We start from the raw sequence: 22,261 nt of genomic DNA, 5'->3' as shown, positions 1-22,261 counted from the left end.
CCGAAAATTCATTTCTTTAATTGAAGGGAAGAAAACATTACTCTATATCTTGCTAATAAAGCTTTTATAAATAAATACTTGACAAAAAAACTTTACTTTTTCACTTCAGGAATTGTTCTGGGGGAATGAGCTTAGATGTTGGACGAATTGTTTTGGTCTTTAAGTTTCTTTTTATAAAATAGGTTGTTTTGTGGATGGAGTTTGTCAGAGCTACTAAATTAAATTATATGTTTACACTTTGAGTTTCTTATTGTGGTATGTCTTTTGTTCTGTTTTGATTTTCAGGGACAAGTTCACTACTGTACAATCTTTAAGTAAACCAGCTGGAAACATATGCTTTTGCGGAAAAAATGTTAACAAGTCACCTTTTACTTCTCTCTATTTGTTTATTGTTATGTTTGTGTTTCAATTATGATTTACTGCAGATAAAGTGTCTTCTTGATAGCGTCTCCATTCTTCTCATCTCTCACCTCTTGATCTTCTTGTCCACCTCTTGGCCAGAACGTTTCAAGGATCAACAATCATCATGGTGGTTTTCTAATTAAGATAGTTTTTTTGTGTAAAACAATCTCTTCCTTCTACATTCGTTTTAATACCCAAGCAGATGTTTGTAATAAAGTTTAAACAATTGCATTTATTTTATCGAACGGTAAGAAGATGGAAATGGTGCCAAGGAAGAAGGATTAGGGTTCCTGAAAAAGTTGTTGTTTAAAAGTGAGCAGCAAGAAATGTATGGCCTTCTAATGAATAAAAACAATGATTGTAAAGTTTTCTTAGGGCATTTGTTTATGTATATCTTTTCATTGTGTGATATAGAACTTCTATGGGTATATGTCTCTAAGATGTAATGAGCGTAGACTCCTTTTCCGATCTGATATAATAAAACATAATACGTTCAATCCATAAAACAATATCATAGCCCGAATTATTTTGATTTTTTTTCAATACAATTGTTTGTTTTAATATATCAAACTATCAATGTGTTCGTTATGTAATACAATAATACAATATTATAATTTATAAAATATGTTTATATTTTATGAAATATGTCATTGTAAAATTTATGTAATATATGGTAATTAAGTTTTCCATTGACTTTGATTATTTTATCTTAATGAAACAACAGATATTCAAATATGGAAACAATTTGGTTTTAATATATATACAATTAAATTCAAAATTTTATGTATAATTATATATGAGACAAATATGATACCCCATCTATCAAATATGTTTTACATTTATTTTTAAATTAATATGCCTTATAATAAAAGGTCCTTTTAAAAAATGTAGGTACCTTATAGATAAATTTTATATGTACCATGATTTTTAGTGTTGGTAATTTGACTAAATTTAGGTTTTGGTTAATCACTTCCAAAATACAAGATCAAATATAAAGTCTTAGCAAAACAAGAAAAACTACTACGCAAATTTAAAAAATATTTTTATGTAATGATTAATACAATTTTCATACACATATTTAAGTTTACTTACTATTTCATTTATCGTAACATCATATAAAAGATGTTGGAATTAAACATAAAATTAATATATTTTATAGTTTTGAAAATATTTGTTTTGCTAAATTTACAGAAAATTACATATTAATATCTTTTTGTTTTTTCAAAACATATTTATATCTAAACTATGTATTTAAATTATTATAAAAAACGCCGAAAAGCCTAGTAATTTATACTGTAAGCCCATAATATAAAATAAAGGACTAGGTTATAGAAGAAATATTTTTATTTAAAAAAAAAACAAAAACAGAGCACATAATGGGAATTCGAAAATGGGTTATTAAAATAAAATCAAAACAAAAAAATGGGGATTTGAAAATGGGTAAGGGTGTCAACGGGAGGACACCGTAACAATCTGAGTGTGTTCTTGTTACAGAAACTACTATACAAATCATTTTCTTTTAATTAATTGGTGTCAGTTGACATCTCCCTTCTATATGTGTCCGCCTCTGTGTGTAGCTCTATCTCTTTCATTCGGTATATACATCGAGAACAAACACTATTACTACAAAATAGTGAAGATTCCTCACTTCCATATTGAGAGGACATGGAGACAATATCCACGTTTCACATCTCATTATTATTTAGAGAAATTGCATATCCTATACACACATAACCTCAATATTTGCATTTGTGGAAAAACGCTATTATGCTAAGCTTGTTTTTTTAAATAGCCACTTTACCTCTATCCAACTTAACCAAGACCTATATCTATTCAATTTATACATCGATATATTGTGCATGACGTGATATGTAAGAAAGAGTAATCAAACTATATACACAATCTCTAAACCTTCTCTTTCTTTTCTATTCAAACCCCTCTTTATTTTGTTCAACAATAATTCATGTTTTTCATTTCCAGAAAAATCCATAAATCCACAAATCCATGTCTTCTTTTCGGTTTTCATCGGAGAGAAGATGAGAGAGAGTTCTGAAAAGAGAAGATGAGAAGTTCCGAATTATTTGAGCTAAAGACAAAGATGGATTCTGATTTCTCTCACTATGGTTCATCTCCACATAGATTATATTTTGTTTCGCGGCCCCATAAGACAGCCGCGACTGACCATGTCGCTGAATCTTCTCCTTTCGAAAGCTACTTTTTTCAATACATATGGTTAAGTTGCCCTTTTATCTGATTTTTAAACTGGGTTTTATCAAAGTTTGAATTTTGATATATCAATCGAGAACAAACACTATTACTACTACAAAGATTGTGAAGATTCCTCACTTCCATATTTAGAGGACATGGAAACAATATCCACGTTTCACATCTCATTATTATTTAGAGAAACTGCATATCCTATACACACACATAACCTCAATATTTGCATTTGTGAAAAACCAATATTATGCTGAGCTGTTTTTGTAAATAGCCACTTCACCTCTATCCAACTTAAGCAAGACCTATATCTATTCAATTTATACATTGATATATCATGCATGACGTGATATGTCATAAAGAGTAATCAAAATATATACACAATCTCTAAACTTTCTCTTTCTTTTCTATTCAAACCCCTCTTTATTCTTTTCAACAATAATTCAAGTTTTTCATTTCCAGAAAAATCCACAAATCCATGTCTTCTTTTGGGTTTTTATCAGAAAGAAGATGAGAGAGAGAGTTCTGAAAAGAGAAGATGAGAAGTTCCGAATTATTTGAGCTCAAGACAAAGATGAATTTCTCTCACTATGGTTCGTCTCCACATAGATCATCTTTTGTTTCGCTAAAACCGCTGCCACTGACCATGTCTGAATCTTCTCCTCTCGAAGGCTACTTTTTGTGATACATATGGTAATGTTACCCTCTTTATCTGATTTGTAAACTGGGTTTTATCAAAGTTTGAATTTTGATCTGAGTTCAGGGACGACTATGAGTTGGTCGAAAATGAAGCTTTGTCTGTTCATCTTCATCATTTTTGACGGCATTGTTGTGCCTCAAGGAGCATAACCTGAAGAACAGATTATAACCGAGAAGAACAAACCTGACATGAATGATTGGCCTGGGTGGTGATAATCTTGACGCAGAATGGAAGGCAATGGTGGAAGACGCTATATCAAGTACTTGAGAATAAATATTGCATTCTAAATCACACAGCCTTTTTTAGTGTTTGTGTTTAATTTTTGAGATAATTTTTATATTTTAAAACAGATTATTGTTAAGTTATTATCTTCTTCTAAATATTTATCTTTTTTCATGTTAATTTTACGCCTAACACTATCCTTTGCTTCTTGTTCAGCTGTTCTCCAATGGGATGAAGGAATCAGAACAAAGAGATGTAACCCTAAGAATTAGTGCTCAAGGTGCATAAATTTCATGTCAAGCTTTTTCATTATTGATCTTTAAGATTCTTAAACTGTTTGGAACATTCACTCTTATTTGGTCTTGACTTAATTTATGATGTTTGAAACATGTCAAAAAGACTACAACAGGTTACGACCTCTGAGTTACAATGGCGTAGATGTTTCCAGTCTTGCTCTCTCCCTCATCAGCAATGCTAGCTATTAGAATACTTGCCAAGAATGTTTTTTTGTCTCTTTTAATCGTATACAACATAGCTTGTTGGGATTAGTAATAAACATTACGTCTCATTTGATTTTGTTCGTAATATGCTCCTCTCTTTTAGTGGATTCATGTGATCATATATTAAGTTCATACATTTGCACATATTTCATACAATTAGAAATTTACACCGGATGGCAGAATTAGTAATCTTAACAAACAACCACTACATTAAGTCTATAATGATAATCAACTACCGATTGAAAAATCTAACTAACAATAATAATGTATGGATAATATTTAAGTTAGCCGACCACTAACCTAAATAACCACAACCATTAAAGATAGATGGATTTATACGACCTATCTGGATAATTTATATATTAGATGTTAAGTACTTCTATATTACTGACTTTTTGATTAGTTGATTTGCCAACTGAATCATTCCGTAAAAGAAATTGCGAAGAAATGTGTTGTAATTGGAGACTTGTAATTGGAAAGGCAAAGAATTTTACCGAGAATTTTTCCGGCTAGCCTGCAGTTTAAGCTGAGATCAGTGTAGCTAAGTTGGTTTAACCAAAGTAAAACTGGTCCACCGGTCCGATTAGGTTTTAGGCAAGTGAGATGTATTTCAGCGACTGAGGTAAAGACGATGGAGAGAGTGAGCTGGTGAAGCTATTGCGTTCGAGCTGATAGTAGCTCAAATCGAGTGTTCTGAGAAGACGAACCTCGCTGCGACTCGCCAGGGTCTCGCGGATGATGAAATTCCGGCTTGTGAAGAAACATAAGTTTTTAATTGAGAGATTGTTGCGGGTAAAACACCTATGACTTATCATGCGAGGCAAGTGAAATTACAGACCATCACATCAGATGATCATTGCATCTATTGTGTCTTTTTATGCAAAATACCATTATATATAGTTGATTTCTGCAAAAATTAAAATTACGTCAGACCCCCAAATAAAGAAACAGATTCATGAGAAAGAAGATGTTACCATGGAAAGAGAGAGAGAGAGAAATAGTATTTTTAGTAAAAAAATTTGTATGTGTGCATCATTACACATGTGTCTTATTACAGCTTTTTTGTTGACAACTAACTATAGGGTCATATGTGTAATTTTGTTCTATCATAAATTAGACTTTTGATAATTTTCTATACTTGCAAATTTTGTAGTTATTGAATATTTTTGGTGTCAATCGCTGTTACTTATTTAGATTTATTTATTTTTGTGTCATTTAGAAAAACACGCGTGTAGAACGTATCTCACAAAGCTTCACAATACTTTTCCTCGTGATGAGAACTTGAAACAATTTCATTTCATTTTTAAGCCCAAAATTATTGGGCTGAAAGTGTATTAATAATCCACAATAAACTTTTCTGTTTTTCGTTTACAGATTTCTTTTTCAAAAAATTCCATAAAAAATACCCCAAAAAAATTTTGTTAAGCTTTTTTAATACCCAAAATATATTGATACCCTTTTTATACCCCAACTAATTATTTTGTTCACTTTAATGCATATTTTTTAAAAATTGTACCCATTTTTATACTCAAAGTTTGTTTATTCTAATTATAAATACAAATAAGTTTCAAACAAAATTCAAAAGATCTACAAAATCTAAGAAAAAAAAATCTAATTTTAGTTTAAGATTTATGAAAGGTAAATAAATTAGGGAGAATTTGTTTTAAAAAAAAATAAAATATAATTTCGAAGGAAAAAAAAATAATTTTTTTTTCTATTTCAGAAAAGAAACTAAATTTAATATTTAAAACATATATTTATTACAAAATTTAAGATTATACACAATTTATTTACTTTTATTTCTCAGGCAGAAAAAAAAATTAGAATTTTCTGAGATTTATTTTGTAAATTTGGGAGATTTTTAAAATTTTGTTTGAAATTTATTAGTATTTTTAATTAAAATAAAAAGGTTGGGTATTCAAAGGGGCACAATTATAAAAGTTTGCGTATTAAAATAAACAAACTAATTAGTTGGGGTATTAAATTGGGTAGCGAGAAAGTTTGGGTATTGAAAAGCTTAACGAAATTTAGTTGGGATATTGTATGGAATTTTCTCTTTCTTTTTTAATAAATATACTACTAAATTTTGCTTCGCTTTTCAAAACGTAGGATTATTTTTTGTTATCAACCCATTTGATTGTTCAAATAAATGTTTAGGCATGTGATTTTAACATTCTGTTTGGTTCCAGTTTGTTCCTTTTTTTCTAGATAGGTTCTAGGTGAGTTGTACTTTTGGTTTTACGGTCCAAAAGATATAAGTAGCGTTAAGTTATTTATGAATTTGGATTTGGTTTCAGTTTAACAATTTTAGTTTTTGGTTTGTTTTGTATAATAATGTTAAGAACCCGATAAATTTTGATTTCAATTCGGTATTGGTTCCGTTTCTGTTTCTCAGATATTTTGAATAATTCGGGTAAAATCACATTTTTGGACTTTTTGGATAAAATATCGGATAACTCCGACATATAAAAATATTCAGGTGATTTGTTTCTATCGATAAATTAGGATAATTTTTAATATATTGGATAAAAAGTAATAGGGTAAACATATTTTATATTATACTATAGTTTATGAATTATTAGAACTATTTTAAATTTGTATGAAAAGAAATATAGACGTACTTCATGATGTATTTTATATTATACTCTGATCTTTTATTTACTATATTGAATCAATTTTCTATTATAATGTTTTGCATATATTTTTATAATTTTTCTGTATTAAATTTTTTGCAGTGTAATATATTTTTTACTTAGGAAACACCTCAAATTGTAAAATTTTGAATTTGGATTTGTTTTTTTTTTTGCCAACACATAAAGATGTGGATTTGTCATATTGATTGGTCTTTGTTACCAATTTATATATGTAACTCGTTTTTAATTTATTTGACCACACTTAATATACATTCTGTATTAAGTTATATTTATATTAGGGTCATATGTGTATATATGGTTAATAAAGTGATAGATACATCAAAGTACAAATCTTATTATGTTATAAATTTTCCTATAATTTCAAAATACCTATTTAATATCTAAACAAAGTTTCCAACAAGCGATGGATCAATACTAAAATCATATTTAGATATGAGTATATTATGCATATTTATTATATATTGACTATATTTATAAATTAACCCAAAAATATAGAAGGTAACAAAAATTAATTTCTTGGTAAAAATTACATAAAATAATTATTCACTTCAACATGAGGAACAATATTCCACTTCAACAACTCAATAAGTATTATTAGAAGCTTGAGAAGGAAAAACTGAAAAGATAACCCAAAACACATCACTACAAAAAACATGAAGTTCCAGACGAAGAAACCGTCAGAAAAAGAGACCCGTTGTTAAATTTTCGGAACGTTCTGACAAATTTCACACAGACATATATATATGACTAGTTTGTCTGTGAGAAAATCCATCAGAAATTCATCGAAAATTCATTGTCATCATCTGGCGTCGGGAATTTCCCGACCAATAATTGATGTCGAGAATTCCTGACCAACATCTTTTGTTGGTATTTCTAGACCAACATATGTATAGGGACTTCCCGACATACATACGTCCATAGGGAAAACTCCCGACGAATTCTCGACGGATATGTTCCTGATGGAAACACCCATCGAGAAACCCATCGAGCAAATATCTATCGGAAATTAGTCGAAAAGATTAAAAGAATTATTATTTTAATTTTTTAGTTAATTATTTTATAATTACTATTAAAGCCAAATAATTGAGATATTAATTGAAAAACCTAATTAAAATTAATAAAAATGTTAGTACAAAACTTTTTTAAATTAAAAAGACTAAATAAGAAAATATGTTTTAAAAAGAACTAGAAGTTGTCCCCGAACCACCGCTTCATGTTCTCCATCAATGTATGAGTTGAAGTCTTGTTTTCCTCCAGCTGAGCCCGGATATCAGCATTACCACTCTCCAACGACTCAATCCGGTCATCCTTGGTCTTTATCTGTTCCAGAAGCTCATCAACGGCGTAAGGCCACTAAACCGAAGTAGTAAGGCCATTGAACCGAAGTAGAAGACTCACGGTTGATATCATTCAAATTACCCCAAGAAGTGATTTGTCCTCTCTCAAATAAGATGTCGAGTTGTAGCACTTAGGGATCGAATTCACAGGGAGCTAGAGCACACAAAAGATCTAATAGTTATATGATTAAGCTAGGCTAATAGTTTAATAAAGCAGTAAATGTAGCAGAACAGGTCGAACAAGGTAGTTGTTCTAAAGAGATCGATTGATGAGTTGATGGAAGGATGGTTGCTAGACTTAGGGTTTCTATTAAGAAAATCAGGATTATAGAGATATAGATACTAAGCATTTATGGATATTCTAGAACTCAAACAATAAGAATAGTCGATCAACTTCCGTATATTTAGACTATATATCGCCGGATCTGGGACCCAGTTGTCGCTTGTTGGTCCTGAGAAAGTGTCGATCGATTCCAACAACGGGGTGTCGATCGATACACCTTTCAGCCCGTCGATCGATGCAACTAGTGAGTTGTTGATCGACGTTCCTTCCAGGGAGCATTACGAACGGGTTTGACGTGTTCATTAGGTTAAAAAAATCAGCTTCCGCTTGTTTCTAGCAATCCTAGCACAACCTAAACTATTTCAGACAAAGAACCTAACTTCCTCTTGCGCCCTAATATCTATAGGCAAGGTTCTAGTTAGCTACTCTAGAACACATGCATTAAGAACAATTTAGTTGATTCATATCCTGACACTTAGCAATTCTATATTTTTGGCTAATCCCTCATGATATTTGTACCTTAAACCTAACAGGTGGATATATTCAAGCATGAAGTTTGTCACAGAAATCATAGATGAATTATAAAATAGAAATCAATGATAAAACCAAAGGAGTTCCAAGAGGACTCTGAAGGATTTCCTCCCTTCTCTCCTAACATAAACTAAGAACAAGATGTAAAGAAAGCGTAGCTGTCAACAATGGCTTAGAAAACACATAAATAGGATTTTAGGTCGTCCATGGGTATTCTTGTAATTTGTGGTTGGTTCTGGACTTAAGTCGGCCTTAAAAAATACCCGGCCCGCGTTCTGGAATCACCGTTGATCGACACCAAGGGTGCACCATCGACCGACGTTCCTTCATCTCCTCGACAGCACTCTCTCGTGAGACAGGCTGACCACTCTTCCGTAAAACATGCATAACATCTGATCTAACCGTTGGATTGACCTCCGACCTGTGTGGCATTTGAAAGCTAACTCAAAGCTCTGTCTTGTGTCAAAATATCAGCTCAATCGCACCGTGAAAAAGGCTCCATTCATATCTAAACATCTGACACTTCAGTGCAGTTATGCACTCAAAATGCTCCAAAAGACTCCAAAATCACCATTTTCCTCCATAACGTACCTAAACCTGAAAACATACTAAAAATACTGCAAAACAACTGTAATGTATTTAAAAACATATATATACCATGGCTAAAAGTGAGTAAAATCCATGGTATATCATGTTGGAGAACCTAACCCGACGTAACGACACTTCTTCTTTCTTTGGAACAGCATGTGAGTAAAAGTAACCAAGTTATAATAACAATCATATTAGACGTATAATATGAAGGAAATATTTGAAATGTAACCCAAGAACAAGGTTGATCAGTTGCTGTCGAGTTAAGCTGTTGGAAGAAGTAGAAGACCCATCTTCGGACACATAATCATGTGTCAAAATGAAATCGTGTGCCTGAGAATGGACCAGCTGGATGACCTCCTTCATAACCGGATCCTGAATTTCACCAGTCTGCTTGTTGGTGTGGGCACACTTCAACAGCTCGAAATTGTTGATGGGTTATCATTGTTTGCTGCAATCTAAAAACAATAGATATTAATAGGTATTAAAGAATTAATTTGTATAAGAATTATAAAACTTACTAGTTGAAGTTCCAGAGAAGATAAACTGGTCGACCCCAAGTTGTGGACATAAACCCCTTTCCCTCCACGCTCGCTTTGCCGGTTACCGGAGTTAGTTTTTGACTGAGATTTCGTTTCTGGTTTAATCCAATGCTTCTTCAATCCTCCCAAACGGCCCGGTTTATGTGCTTCGGCACTTTCTGAACCTCCCACATATGCTTCTACTCATTGATTTGACTGTTGTAGTGGCCACTACTCGCGTACTGGTGGAAAGCGGTTTTCACTGTTTCTGTCAATCTTGAATCCCAAGTGAACTCTTGCTAAAAATCCAAAAAAAAAAAAGATAAATGAGATTAAAAATGTAAGGTTTAAAAGAAAAAAAAAATTGAGAAAAGTTTACAGCAAATTTCTCAAACCAGCGATTGCGCTTAAATTTATGAATGTCATTATAAGTCGGATAACTATTCTCTAGCATATGGTACTCCATCCTCATAATGCTTTTGCTGATGCTGTTGTTTGACAACTTAAACGTCTGAATGCTCTCACAATGTCCTCGCTTTACCATGGATTCTAGTTAACGTTATCTATATTAGTTGGACTGAGGTCTTTAAGAAGTCAATCGTTTATATGGGATTGGAGAAAACTTTAGCCTCAGTGTACAGGGTTCACCTAGCCCAAAGCCGTGATATTATGCTTAACTTAAGAACACTATTTTTCTAGCCATCACAGGTCAGTAGAGTTTGCAGTAACTCTAATTTTGTCACTGGCGCTATTCAGTTTCAAGGTCCATCCAGTCGGTTCATCAGCGACAAATCCATGACTGGTATACTCTCCGTTTCTGTTGAGATTCACCTAGTCTCTTCAGAGAGCTTCGTCGGAGCTAGAGCTGCTCTTGCTCGTTACGCCTTCTTCCAATCTTTGCTGGTTGTTTATTCAGCGCCGATTCCGACTATTTCATGCTCGTGGTAGTAACCTATTTAGGGGTGCATCTGATGATTTTCCACGGTTCTCCGGTTGTCGAGCAAATATCTCTCGTTTAGTTTGTTATGTCTTGTCTTGCTGTTTTGTTGGTGTTCATCATACTGTCGAGGTTCCCTCCAGTTTTTATCTTGTTCCCGTTGAGCATAGTTTTGGATGTAATAACTTCAAAACTCGTTTAGATTTAATATAATCGTTTGTTTGACAAAAAAAAAACCTCTGAAGCCAAAATCGAACATAATTAATTAATAGTAAATATTGAATAGAAAATAATAAAATACATTTAAAAATGAAATCATACCAAGTAGTGTTTGGGACTTGCAGATAATGAGGATGGAGACACGTGAAGGATTCTTGGCCCGGTTGCGGAACCAACTCTTGTACGCTCATCGTAAGGCCCCAAAGAAGTATTGCTACCAGTCCAAGACCCGGAACGGCGTTGCTGTATAGGAGATCCGTACCTTTTTGAAACGTTTGTAAGATATGTTTTTAAATGTAAAATTTTTAAAATGTTTTAAATTAAACATATAAATAACAATTAAAATATTTTAAATGTAATAAATATTTAAAAAAACAAGATGGAAATATGATAATATATTATTAATATAGAAATGTTTTTAAAACAAGTTTTGAAAATTTCACAAAACATTTTAAATATAAATTCCTGACGAATTCCCGATGACTCTCTCCCTTTGCTTTTTTAAACAGAATTTCATCAGATATTTTTTAGGAATTTTCAAAAATGTTTTTTATCATTTGGAATTTCGTCTGAAATCACCTTGTTTTATTGTAGTGCTTCAGCTACAAAGAAAAGTTCATCAAATCAAGAGTTAGAGCTGGGCAAAAAATCTAAACAAAAAAACCCAAACTGAATCGGTCCGACAAAGTAGTACAAAACCAGAACTTAAATTGGTTAAATATCCAAACAGGCTCAAAATTTTGGTATTTAGAGAACTAGAACCGAACCGAAATATTTTGGGTACCCGAATATATCCTAAATAGATTTATATACCTAAATATATTAATTAATTTTATATTTAACATATAGAAAAATATCCAAAATATGAATTTGTTTAAAATACTTGAATATATATATATATATATATAAATAGTTAAAAGTAAATATCTAAAATAGTTAGAAAATACTCAAAACACTAAAAATACTTGAAATATCTATTTATTCTCTCTATCCAAATATTCAAGCCAAAACTTTATATTTTAAGTTTAGGTATTTTGGCATACATTATTAAAATTTTTATGCAATATATTATTTTGTTTCAGTTTTTGAGAAAATTAAAGTATATAATAAATTTTAGATTTTAAAAATTAATTTAAATGGGTTATCCGAACCCAAACCAAAACAAAAAATATCCGAACTGAACCCGAACCATAACCAAAATTTATAAATACTCAAATGTGGCTAAAATATTTAATCCCGAAAACCATAGACCCGAATAGATTCGAACGGAATCTGAATGGGTACCAGAACACCCAATCATATCAAGAACTATCACTGTCTGTTTTTTTTTGTATTAGACATTCTAAATTTTTTTGGTTAAATTATTTAAAACTATTTTAAATCTAAACAGAATTTTAAAAGTGAAAAAAAATATGTAATCCACGTAGCACAGAAAAAACCCTAGTAAATTTTAAAACCAATAGAATAACAGAGTATTCTAAGAAGAGAAAAATGATTAGAGCTCTAGTAACTATGATCAAGTGTGATTACAATTTTAATAATTAGTTTTTAATATAGAAAAAAATAAAATCAATTAGATAAATGTATGTAAAATATCTATATATTTAAAAATGTTTTCAGTAAATAGTTTGTGTTGTTATATATTTTCATCTTATTATCTCTTTACTTTAACTGTAATAATATTTGAAATTGGCATTAAAAGTATAAAGCAATAAAATAGAGTTTCTTGCAATTAATCTGACCGGTCAAAGAAAAATATTGTATTTACATGTTTGGTAGGTATAGTAATTTGTCATTTGATGTGGTATTTTTCATCTAGCTATATCATAACTTAAAATTATATATAAAAATCAAACAGAAAAACTGCCAATCCAAACCAAAATATTATAAATCGTATAGTAGTAGCAACAAATAAGCCAACACGCATCTAAAACATCATAATGTCTTATGAGAATTAGGAACAATAGTGTTATTGATTGATCTTTAAGTTTAACAGCTTCAGTTAGATCCAAAAAGTCAATAACATTTGATCCTCGGGGTTTAATGATTATGTGGATCCTTCATCCTGTTAAGAGCCACAAAATGTATTAAAAATTACTATAAACAATTAAGTAAAAAATTACACAGTATACATATAGTACGTGTAGAAAAAAGTTAATTATAAAGGTATATTTACCTTGGGATGACGAATATTTTTTGGAAGAGGAGGACCGCATGTAAAAAAGATGCAATTAGGGACACAATTCCTATCCCCAACCTTGGGCGAACACAAGTCATTACAATGTTTCACACATGCCGCATATCCTGCAGATGTAGCCTTCGTCTCTCGTATGGTTCCAACCAACAGCGTCATCATCATCGTTACCATTATTATCTTCATCATTCCCATATCTTTTTCTAATTCAAGCGTTTGTTTTGTTCTTTTTTTTTTCTTTCTAGTTTGTGATGAACTTATTCTCAAATATGCTGAATAGCTTTTCATTTATAGTCGTAAAATATACGTAACTGTAATTGTAATTGATTCAAAGTCGTCGAAAATATTAAGTAAGTTGACCAAAGTTTAATTTTGTCATTAAGTTTACTTTTGACTAATCTTTAAATAATATAAATACTGAAACAATATATAGTAAGTTGACCAAAATTTTTTTTGCCACAAAATTTATTATTGACTAATCTTAAAAATAATATAAGTATATCGTTTGAAAAGGAATATATGGCATATTTGAAAATATTTACCCGACAGTAATACGAACCATACCATGTTAGTCGAACCCCTATTTTCTAGTCCTAACTTAAACCTTTAGTCAAAATAAAAACTTACTTAAACGTAAATACCTTAAATATTATATAGAAGTTGACCGGTATTATAGAGAATAAAATCCGTATACGAATATTTGTTTTCAAGATTTTTTTCCGAATTTTGAAAAAAAAAATCTCTTAAAATCTTTTGATTTTTCGTAATTAAAAGCAGGAAGGGATACCTGATATATATCTATTTATGTATATATGAAAAATCTCTGTCGTTTCAGAAAATTTCGAACGCATGGTTTCTGATAAAACACAATGATGCGTATTATTAAGCACACATTATTTATGGTTTTAACGTTTGTAGTCTTGTAGATCACGCATTTATGTTTTGATGTTTTAGTGAAAACACGTAAAGAGGCAAGGAAAATGGGTTTAAGGGATTCCGTTTCCGCAACAATTCATGACTATTAGATGCCCCAATCAAAATTAATATGTGCATCTTAATCAACTGGGTGAGTTTTTTTTTTTAAATATCTTAATAAACGTATTTAGCTGTAAAAAACAATTGAAACATTTTTGTTCCCTAGACTGCCGCTTATGTTGCTTCCGCAGCGGGCGGGCGTGAATATATATATATATATATATATATATATATATATATATATATATATATATATATATCACGAATCCAAGTGCTTAGGAAAACTATGCAGTTACACAAGATTAGGACGACTGGTTTTTCCACTACCACCCGCAAACGTAGCTTTTACGGTTGGTAGCGGTTGTCGGCGGTTTGCAACAATCACTCAAATCGTTTTAAACCACTTCAAACTGCTCTGAATCTCATAAATTTAAAAGCTGAGAGCTTGATTGGTTTTCTCGCTACCACCCGCAAACGTAGCTTTTGCGGTTGGTAGCGGTTGACAGCGTTTCGAGACAATCATACAAACCGCTACAAATCGCTTCAAACCGCTCCGAACCTCTTAAAATCAAAAGCTGGTTCCATCTAGCGTTTGCGGTTGTGGGAGGATAATTTTTTTTCTTTTTTTTTTAAAAAACCATATAAATACAAAAATAAAAATAAATTTTTTAAAATAAAATTATGAAAATACTAAAATATATCTATTATATTTTAATTAGTATTATAAAATTTTAAAATAAAAATATTTTCTATAATTTTAAAATTTTAAAATTTTAAAACTATAACTTTGAAAATATAATTTACATATTTATTATAATATTATGATTTTTGATATTTTTATAATTATATAAAATATAAATATTGTTAATTTATTATTTAACCGCTGCTGTATTTGGTAGTTAACCAGTCATAAGTATCCCGCAAACGCACCAATTTCTAACCGCAGAACCAGTCGTACAAATCTCTTAAAACCGCTAGAAACCGCAACCACCCGCAACCGCAAACGTCCGCAGCCGCAACCGCAGCGTTTGAACCAGTCAGACCCCTCCATCTAGCGTTTGCGGTTGCGGGCGGTTGCGGGAGGGTAAAATTTTTTTTTTTTAAAGAATATATATACAAAAGTAAAAATATTTAATAAAAAATTTAAAATTGAAATTATGAAAATATTAAAATATATAGATTATATTTTAATTAATATTATAAAATTTTATAATAAAAACAATTTCAATAAATTTTCAAAAATTAAAATTATAACTTTCTAAATATAAATTTTATATTTATTATAATTTTATGATTTTTGATATTTTTATAATTATTTTAAATATAAATATTGTTAATTTATTATTTGACTGTTATCGCATTTGGTAGTTAACCAGTCAGAAGTCACCCGCAAACGCACCAATTTTTAACCGCAGTACCAGTCGTACAAATCTCTTAAAACCGCTAGAAACCGCAACCGCCCGCATCCACAAACTCCCGCAACCGCAATTGCAACCGCTACGTTTGAACCAGTCAGGCCTAAGAAGGTTGTGTTACAAAACTAACGGTTCCAAAGTATTGTTTTCGCTTGTCAGATTTATTTTCATCATTGTGCAAGAGACTCAGCTTGATATTTTGAAAGTTGATTTTCCATGGAGAGCTTACTACTGCAAGAGACTTAGGGCCTGACTGGTTCAAACGCAGCGGTTGCGGTTGCGGTTGCGGGAGTTTGTGGATGCGGGCGGTTGCGGTTTCTAGCGGTTTTAAGAGATTTGTACGACTGGTACTGTGGTTAAAAATTGGTACGTTTGCGGGTGACTTATGACTGGTTAACTACCAAATGTGGTAATAGTCAAATAATAAATTAACAATATTTACATTTAATATAATTTTAAAAATATCAAAAATCATAAAATTATAATAAATATAAAATTTATATTTAGAAAGTTATAATTTTAAATTTTGAAAATTTATTGAAATTGTTTTTATTATAAAAGTTTATAATATTAATTAAAATATAATAGATATATTTTAATATTTTCATAATTTAAATTTTAAATTTTTTATTAAATATTTTTACTTTTGTATATATATTGTTTAGAAAAAAGAAAAAAATTATACCCTCCCGCAACCGCCCGCAACCGCAAACGCTAGCTGGAGCCAGCTTTTGAATTTATGAGATTCGGAGCGGTTTGAAGCGGTTTAGAGCGATTTGAGTGATTGTTGCAAACCGCCGACAACCGCTACCAACCGCAAAAGCTGCGTTTGCGGGTGGTAGCGGGAAAACCAATCGCCCCCTTAGAGGAAATAATGCAGAAGAGGAAGATGCGTTGAGACCAGGGATGTTAAAACGGGCTTACCCGCCCATTTACGTCCAAGCCCGTCTACGTCCAAGCCCGTTTAATAGATGTTCATTTAAAGCCCGTTTAAATCAGATCCGTTTAGAGCCCGTTTATGTGAAGCCCATTTAACACTAAACCCGTTTCAAACCCGTTTCAAGACCGTTTACTTAAAAAAATGAACATGACCTATTTGTATCATAGCATTTCTTTTCGATGAAACCTGTTAAATACCTGTCAAATAAAATATGAATCCAGGACCTTACATTGTTTTGCTTCAACTAAAAATTCAAAGTTTATAAATCACAAGTCACAACATAGTTGGAAAATAAAGTTCACACTTCACACTAAGTGTCCATAAGTTACTCTTTTCCTTTTTGAACTACCAGGATTTGTCCATGTTCAAAACATAACAAATCATTATATATTTTCATCAAAAAAATTATAAACTGATGTAAAACAGAACCAGAAATCTATATACCTTTGTTCCAGCAAACATATCAATCTTTTGATGTTGAAGATTCCACTCTAAAACTACTTGCTTTCTTTCCAACATCTTCATTTTCATCAAAGAGATCTTCAATGGCACCTACAAAGTATAATATGAATTAGTTATAAGAAAAATATAGTCATAAAATAAAATGGCCTTTTAAGCTTTACCTTTGTATTCAGCAAAACCGCACAACCAATTCCTAATGCAAAGAAGAGCTTGGACATTTTTAGGCAAGAAACGGTTTCAGTAAGGAGTTAAAACCCGGGATCCAATGCTAAAGGCAGACTCTGAAGCTACTGTGGGGATCAGAATGTTGAGGATGTCACGTGCCATCGATGCTAAATCTCCAAATCGATGTTGGTTCTCTTTCCAATAACTCAAAACATCCAAATCCAAGTTAGTCCTTCTGTTTAGCCTTGGCTCTTCCAAATATATATCCAAATGTGTCTTTGGGTTGCCAACTCCACCTCCAATGCTCTTTTCCAACTCAAAAAAATCCTTCATTATGAACATTTATATTAGATAAACAATTTCAAGATAATGCATGACTGAAATTATCTAAAATTATATTAAATTACTTACATTATCATAATCATCTTCAAGTGGAGATTCTGTGACAATCTCTTGTGGAGTTGGTGTGAGTGAAACACCTGAAGAACTTGTTTGAGACCGTTTCTGATAGTCTTTGTAGAGTGCAGACAAACTATCCGTAAGTTCTTTTATCTTTAAACTTGAAGTAGAGGGATCCAATTCCTTATAAGCAGCATCAAGAATCTCAATCTTTATTCTTGGATCTAAAGCTGCTCCCATAGCCAAGATTACACTGTAACTTTTCCAGTATTTTCAAACTTAACTTACATCTCTCTGGCCATTTCTCTCACTCCATCATCATCACATTCTGCATATCTCTTCAATAACAATTGTATCCTCCATACTTGCGTGAAGTAGACATTCGAAGTAGGATACTTTGAACCCGAAAAAGAAGTCGTGATAGCACTAAATGGCTTCAAAAGGTCAAAGATTTTTGCCTCTCGTTTCCACTCATCCTCTGTAGGCAACGTCTTATACTTTGGATCATACAACTCCATGCTAGCAAATGCAGCCTTAAACTTGAGAGCTTTGAAAAGCATCTCATATGTAGAAGACTGTTCGCTAATGCTAAGCCACTTTTCACTATGAGGTTTAGAATATGAGCACAACATCTCACATGTATGTGTTTACCATCACACAACAAACCTCTGTCGCTTCCACCAATCATCTGAAGCTTGCCCTTGAGGGTTCTCAGCATATTGTTGTTGTTGGTGGCATCGTCCAGCGTCATCAAGAAAACCTTCTTCTTCAAACCCCATCCCTTCAATGACTCAAAGACCTTATTAGTGATTTCCTCACCAGTATGTGGAGACTTCATCTCACAAAATTCTAAGATCTTGCTGTGTAATCTCCAACCATCATCAATATAATGTCCAGTTAAGGAGATATAACCCATGTTTTGAGGACGAGCTACCCATAAATCAGCAGTGAGACAAACCCTACCACAGTGCTTCACAAACAGCCCTTTCAACTTCTCTTTCTCTATTACATATCTCGTATAAACATCAAGAGCATCAGTCTGTCTACAGATATGTTGAACATCATGATTTAAATACATATCTCTTTCTCTAACTTTCTCATACTCCACGTATCGAAATGGTAGATCATGGTAAATGATAGACTCAGTAACCATCTCACGATCTACCAAAAGATCATACACATGCTTATCTACCTTCTTAGGCATCTTAGAACAAAACTCTAAATGTCGTTTCAACAGATTTGTACCATGATTTTTACCAACCACTAATTTGGAATCACAATGAATGCACTTAGCCCTTTCTTTTCCATCCTCTTCTACCTCCACTAGTACAAAATCTTTCCAAACAAGTGAGATTTTTCGACGCTTACGTTGAGGTTTCACTGCTTGTGTTGATGCAGTGGCTTGTGTTTCACACTGAACTTCTGCTTCTGCTTCTGCTTCTGTTTCTGTTTCTGCCAATTCTTCATCTATATCAAATTCAGCATCTTCATCATCATGTCCATGTATTCACGTTGAGCTTCAAGAAGCGCCATTGTGTGCACAATATCATAGTCCATCTCTGCAAAAAAAAAAAACATATTTAATTATTAGTGGCTGCAAGGGACTATCAAAATATGTACAAATAAAATACGTATAAGTCGATATCAATTTGAGGGAAGATGGTAAGTTGGCAACCATTCAAAAACAGGAACAAATAAAGCATAGTATATGGATACAAAGTAAAAAAAAAAGCTTAACTACTCTTGGATTAACGAAAGTATATGTCTACAACACGAGTCTTCTGTCCAAATACATCTCACAAACTTTAAATGGTAAACAAATAATTCAAATTAACCACTTTATAGTATTTGTCTATACAATGACTCTTTAGCTAACGAAAAACTTGACAAAACCCGTAGAAGTTAACTCACACGGTCACACCAAAGAAGGTGTTCATACAAAACATAGTTAATCATGTTGGTTATCGGTTTTGTTCTTGTTTTCATATACATATTGTAGTCAAATGATCACTCAGTGAAAAAAAATATCACATACCTCTTTTAATCTCAGATTTGGTTGCAATATTCGAGACTCCTTTGCATATGTTCGTGAAACCTGTTCACAAATCAAACCATTTTTAAACAAACCCACAAATTAATTGAAAGAACACTTATGAAATCAGTTTGAAATGAACCTTGATTGTATGATACGAGGAAGACAGTGGAGAGAGTGAAGAAGAAGAAGAAGTATAAGACACGAGATGAAAGGAGGTAAGGAGACAAGGGGGTGAAGAACAACGACTCTAGAAGACAAAACGAAACCCTAGAAGCTTCGTGATTCGAATCAGAAACTCATTTGGAGCAGTTTGATCTTTCGTAAGGAGGCAAAGAGCCAAGGACGTGAAGAACGAGGAAGAACGACGACAATAGATTAGGTTGAAGATGCTATCTCAATAACGACGTCGTTTAGAACAGAGAAAAAAAAATAAATGGACTTAATGGGCTGTCCAGTTATTTTTATTAAAATCCGTTTATTAAATGGACATAGATGGACAAACCCGACGAAGCCCGTTTAATATTGTTAAGTAAACGGGTTTTATATGGACACAAAAATTAAACGAGCTTGGACATAAATGGGCAGGACAAGCCCATTTTAACATCCCTAGTTGAGACATTATGTTAGAGTTGATGGAGAAGGAAGGCTATTAGAATTGGCGGAAGAGTTAGTTAGAGCTTGTAACAAATTTTTACTGGCAATAAATAAGTGGGCTTATAATTCTTATGGGATTCGTATATAGTAAACAACGTCTTTCTACTTCTTAAACTCATCGTGATGACGAAATCAACTAAAGAAGATCAGCATGTCGAGTCTTCCAATCAACGGATCAGTGAATTGGATGCTTCAGTAGTGTATCTTAATCAGAAGTTCAACTACTTATACGATGGTTACAATCATGTGGTTACGGTGAATAAGGTCACAAACGGAGATTGAGGCGATGGATGGAACTTTGATGGCAATTCTAGCTACGTCAAGCTCTAGTCTAATACATTAAGACATGTTCAATCGCCATACAAAGCAATTGAATCTGATTTTCTTCATAGCTAAATGCTCAGAACCTGTTAGAAGGAATCATCAAGTAGGTTAACGGTCCTTAGATAAGATGTCGGAAGGTGATGAAGCATTATTTCGCAAAGTAGAAATGTCGATCTTTGGAGGTTTGAATCCGTTCAAATCTCTTAGGAAACAAAGAATTATAAGAACAATTTTTCTTATTATCTTTAGAAACTACTTAAAACTAAATCTCTCAATGTTTCACTCTTCGATCTTATTTTAATCATATTGATCTTACGGAACATCTCTCCATTGGACCTATATTTATATGAAAGACAATTCCCTTTAATATGTGGAATATGGAAAACACAAACCTAACCTAAATAGAAACTTTTTTTCCTATTTTTTGGTTTCCTTATTGTGTTTATCTTAACATATTAAACATTTAATAATATTTTAAGTTTGCAAAACTTTGAATTATCCAACATTCACCCCCTTAATTCCAACTTGAATTAGGGAGATCAATTTCTTGAACTCCGATTAAGCTCCTCATTTGCTTGAACATAATCCTTGCTAATGGCTTTGTAAGGATGTCGACCTTCTTCTCAACACCCAGCACATGCTCCACTTCGATCTGTCCATTCTCCAGACACTCACGAATGAAGTGATACTTTTTGAGTACATGCTTACTCCTTCCATAGAAAACTGGATTCTTCGTTAGAGCAATGGCTGATTTGTTGTCAATCCTAAGCTTGACCTTCTCGCCTTTTTTGCTTAGTATCTCACTCAACAACTCCTTGATCCATATAGCTTGCTTTGCTGCTTCTGTTGCTGCCATGAACTCTGCTTCACATGATGACAATGCAACTGTCTGCTGCTTCTGCGATGTCCAAGTGATTAGTGATGAACCGTAGTAGAATACATGTCCTGACGTGCTCCTCCCGTCATCGAGATCAATATTGTGACTGCTGTTACTATAACCAACGACACTCCTTGACCCATCTCTCTTGAAGAACAGACCGTAGTATATTGTTCCTTTCACATACTGCAATATATGCTTGATGGCTTGTCCGTGAGAGTCTCTCGGATTGTGCATGTATCTTCTAAGAACACCTACTGTGTAACACAGGTCGGGTCTTGTGTGAAGCAGATACCTCAAACATCCTATGATTCTTCTGAACTCTGTAGGATCTATCTCTCGTTCATCTTCAGCTTTTGAGATCTTCAAATTTGCCTCCATTGGAATTTGAGTTGCGTTACACGCTTCCATCTTCGTGTCACACAGGATTCCTTGAGCATACCTCTCTTGCTTTATTCTGATTCCGTCTGCTCCTTGACTCACCTCTACGCCAAGGTAGTGCGTTAGCTTACCTAGATCTAACATCTCGAACTTCTTAGACATATCCTCCTTGAATTGCTTAATCACCTTAAGTGAAGTTCCTGTCACAAATAGATCATCAACGTAGATGGCTATGATCAAGACGTCTCCTCCTTCAGTCTTGTGGTACACTGATGGTTCCTTCGGACACTTCTCAAATCTCATCTCATTGAGAACCTGATCGAGTTTCA

At 32.6% G+C, this 22,261-nt stretch overlaps 1 protein-coding gene across 1 annotated transcript; it reads right to left on the bottom strand.

Annotated features, from left to right (window-relative positions):
• Positions 1–13,063: 13,063 nt before the first annotated feature.
• LOC103873548 lies at positions 13,064–14,487 on the bottom strand. The gene is made up of 2 exons (XM_018652649.2): positions 13,288–14,487; positions 13,064–13,176 (listed from the first exon to the last, which is right to left on the bottom strand). The coding sequence occupies exons 1-2, from the start codon at positions 13,591–13,593 to the stop codon at positions 13,159–13,161; spliced, it is 324 nt and encodes a 107-aa protein (XP_018508165.2). The 5' UTR covers positions 13,594–14,487; the 3' UTR covers positions 13,064–13,158.
• Positions 14,488–22,261: the final 7,774 nt, after the last annotated feature.

This window comes from Brassica rapa, chromosome A06, assembly GCF_000309985.2.
Source record: "Brassica rapa cultivar Chiifu-401-42 chromosome A06, CAAS_Brap_v3.01, whole genome shotgun sequence".
In the NCBI taxonomy this organism is placed as follows: Eukaryota; Viridiplantae; Streptophyta; class Magnoliopsida; order Brassicales; family Brassicaceae; genus Brassica; species Brassica rapa.
This window is presented reverse-complemented; position numbering and strand designations above follow the sequence as displayed.

Excerpts from the sequence above, each read along its gene's own strand:
- LOC103873548 (XM_018652649.2), bottom strand. The coding sequence starts at position 13,593 with ATGAAAAGCTATTCAGCATATTTGAGAATAAGTTCATCACAAACTAGA.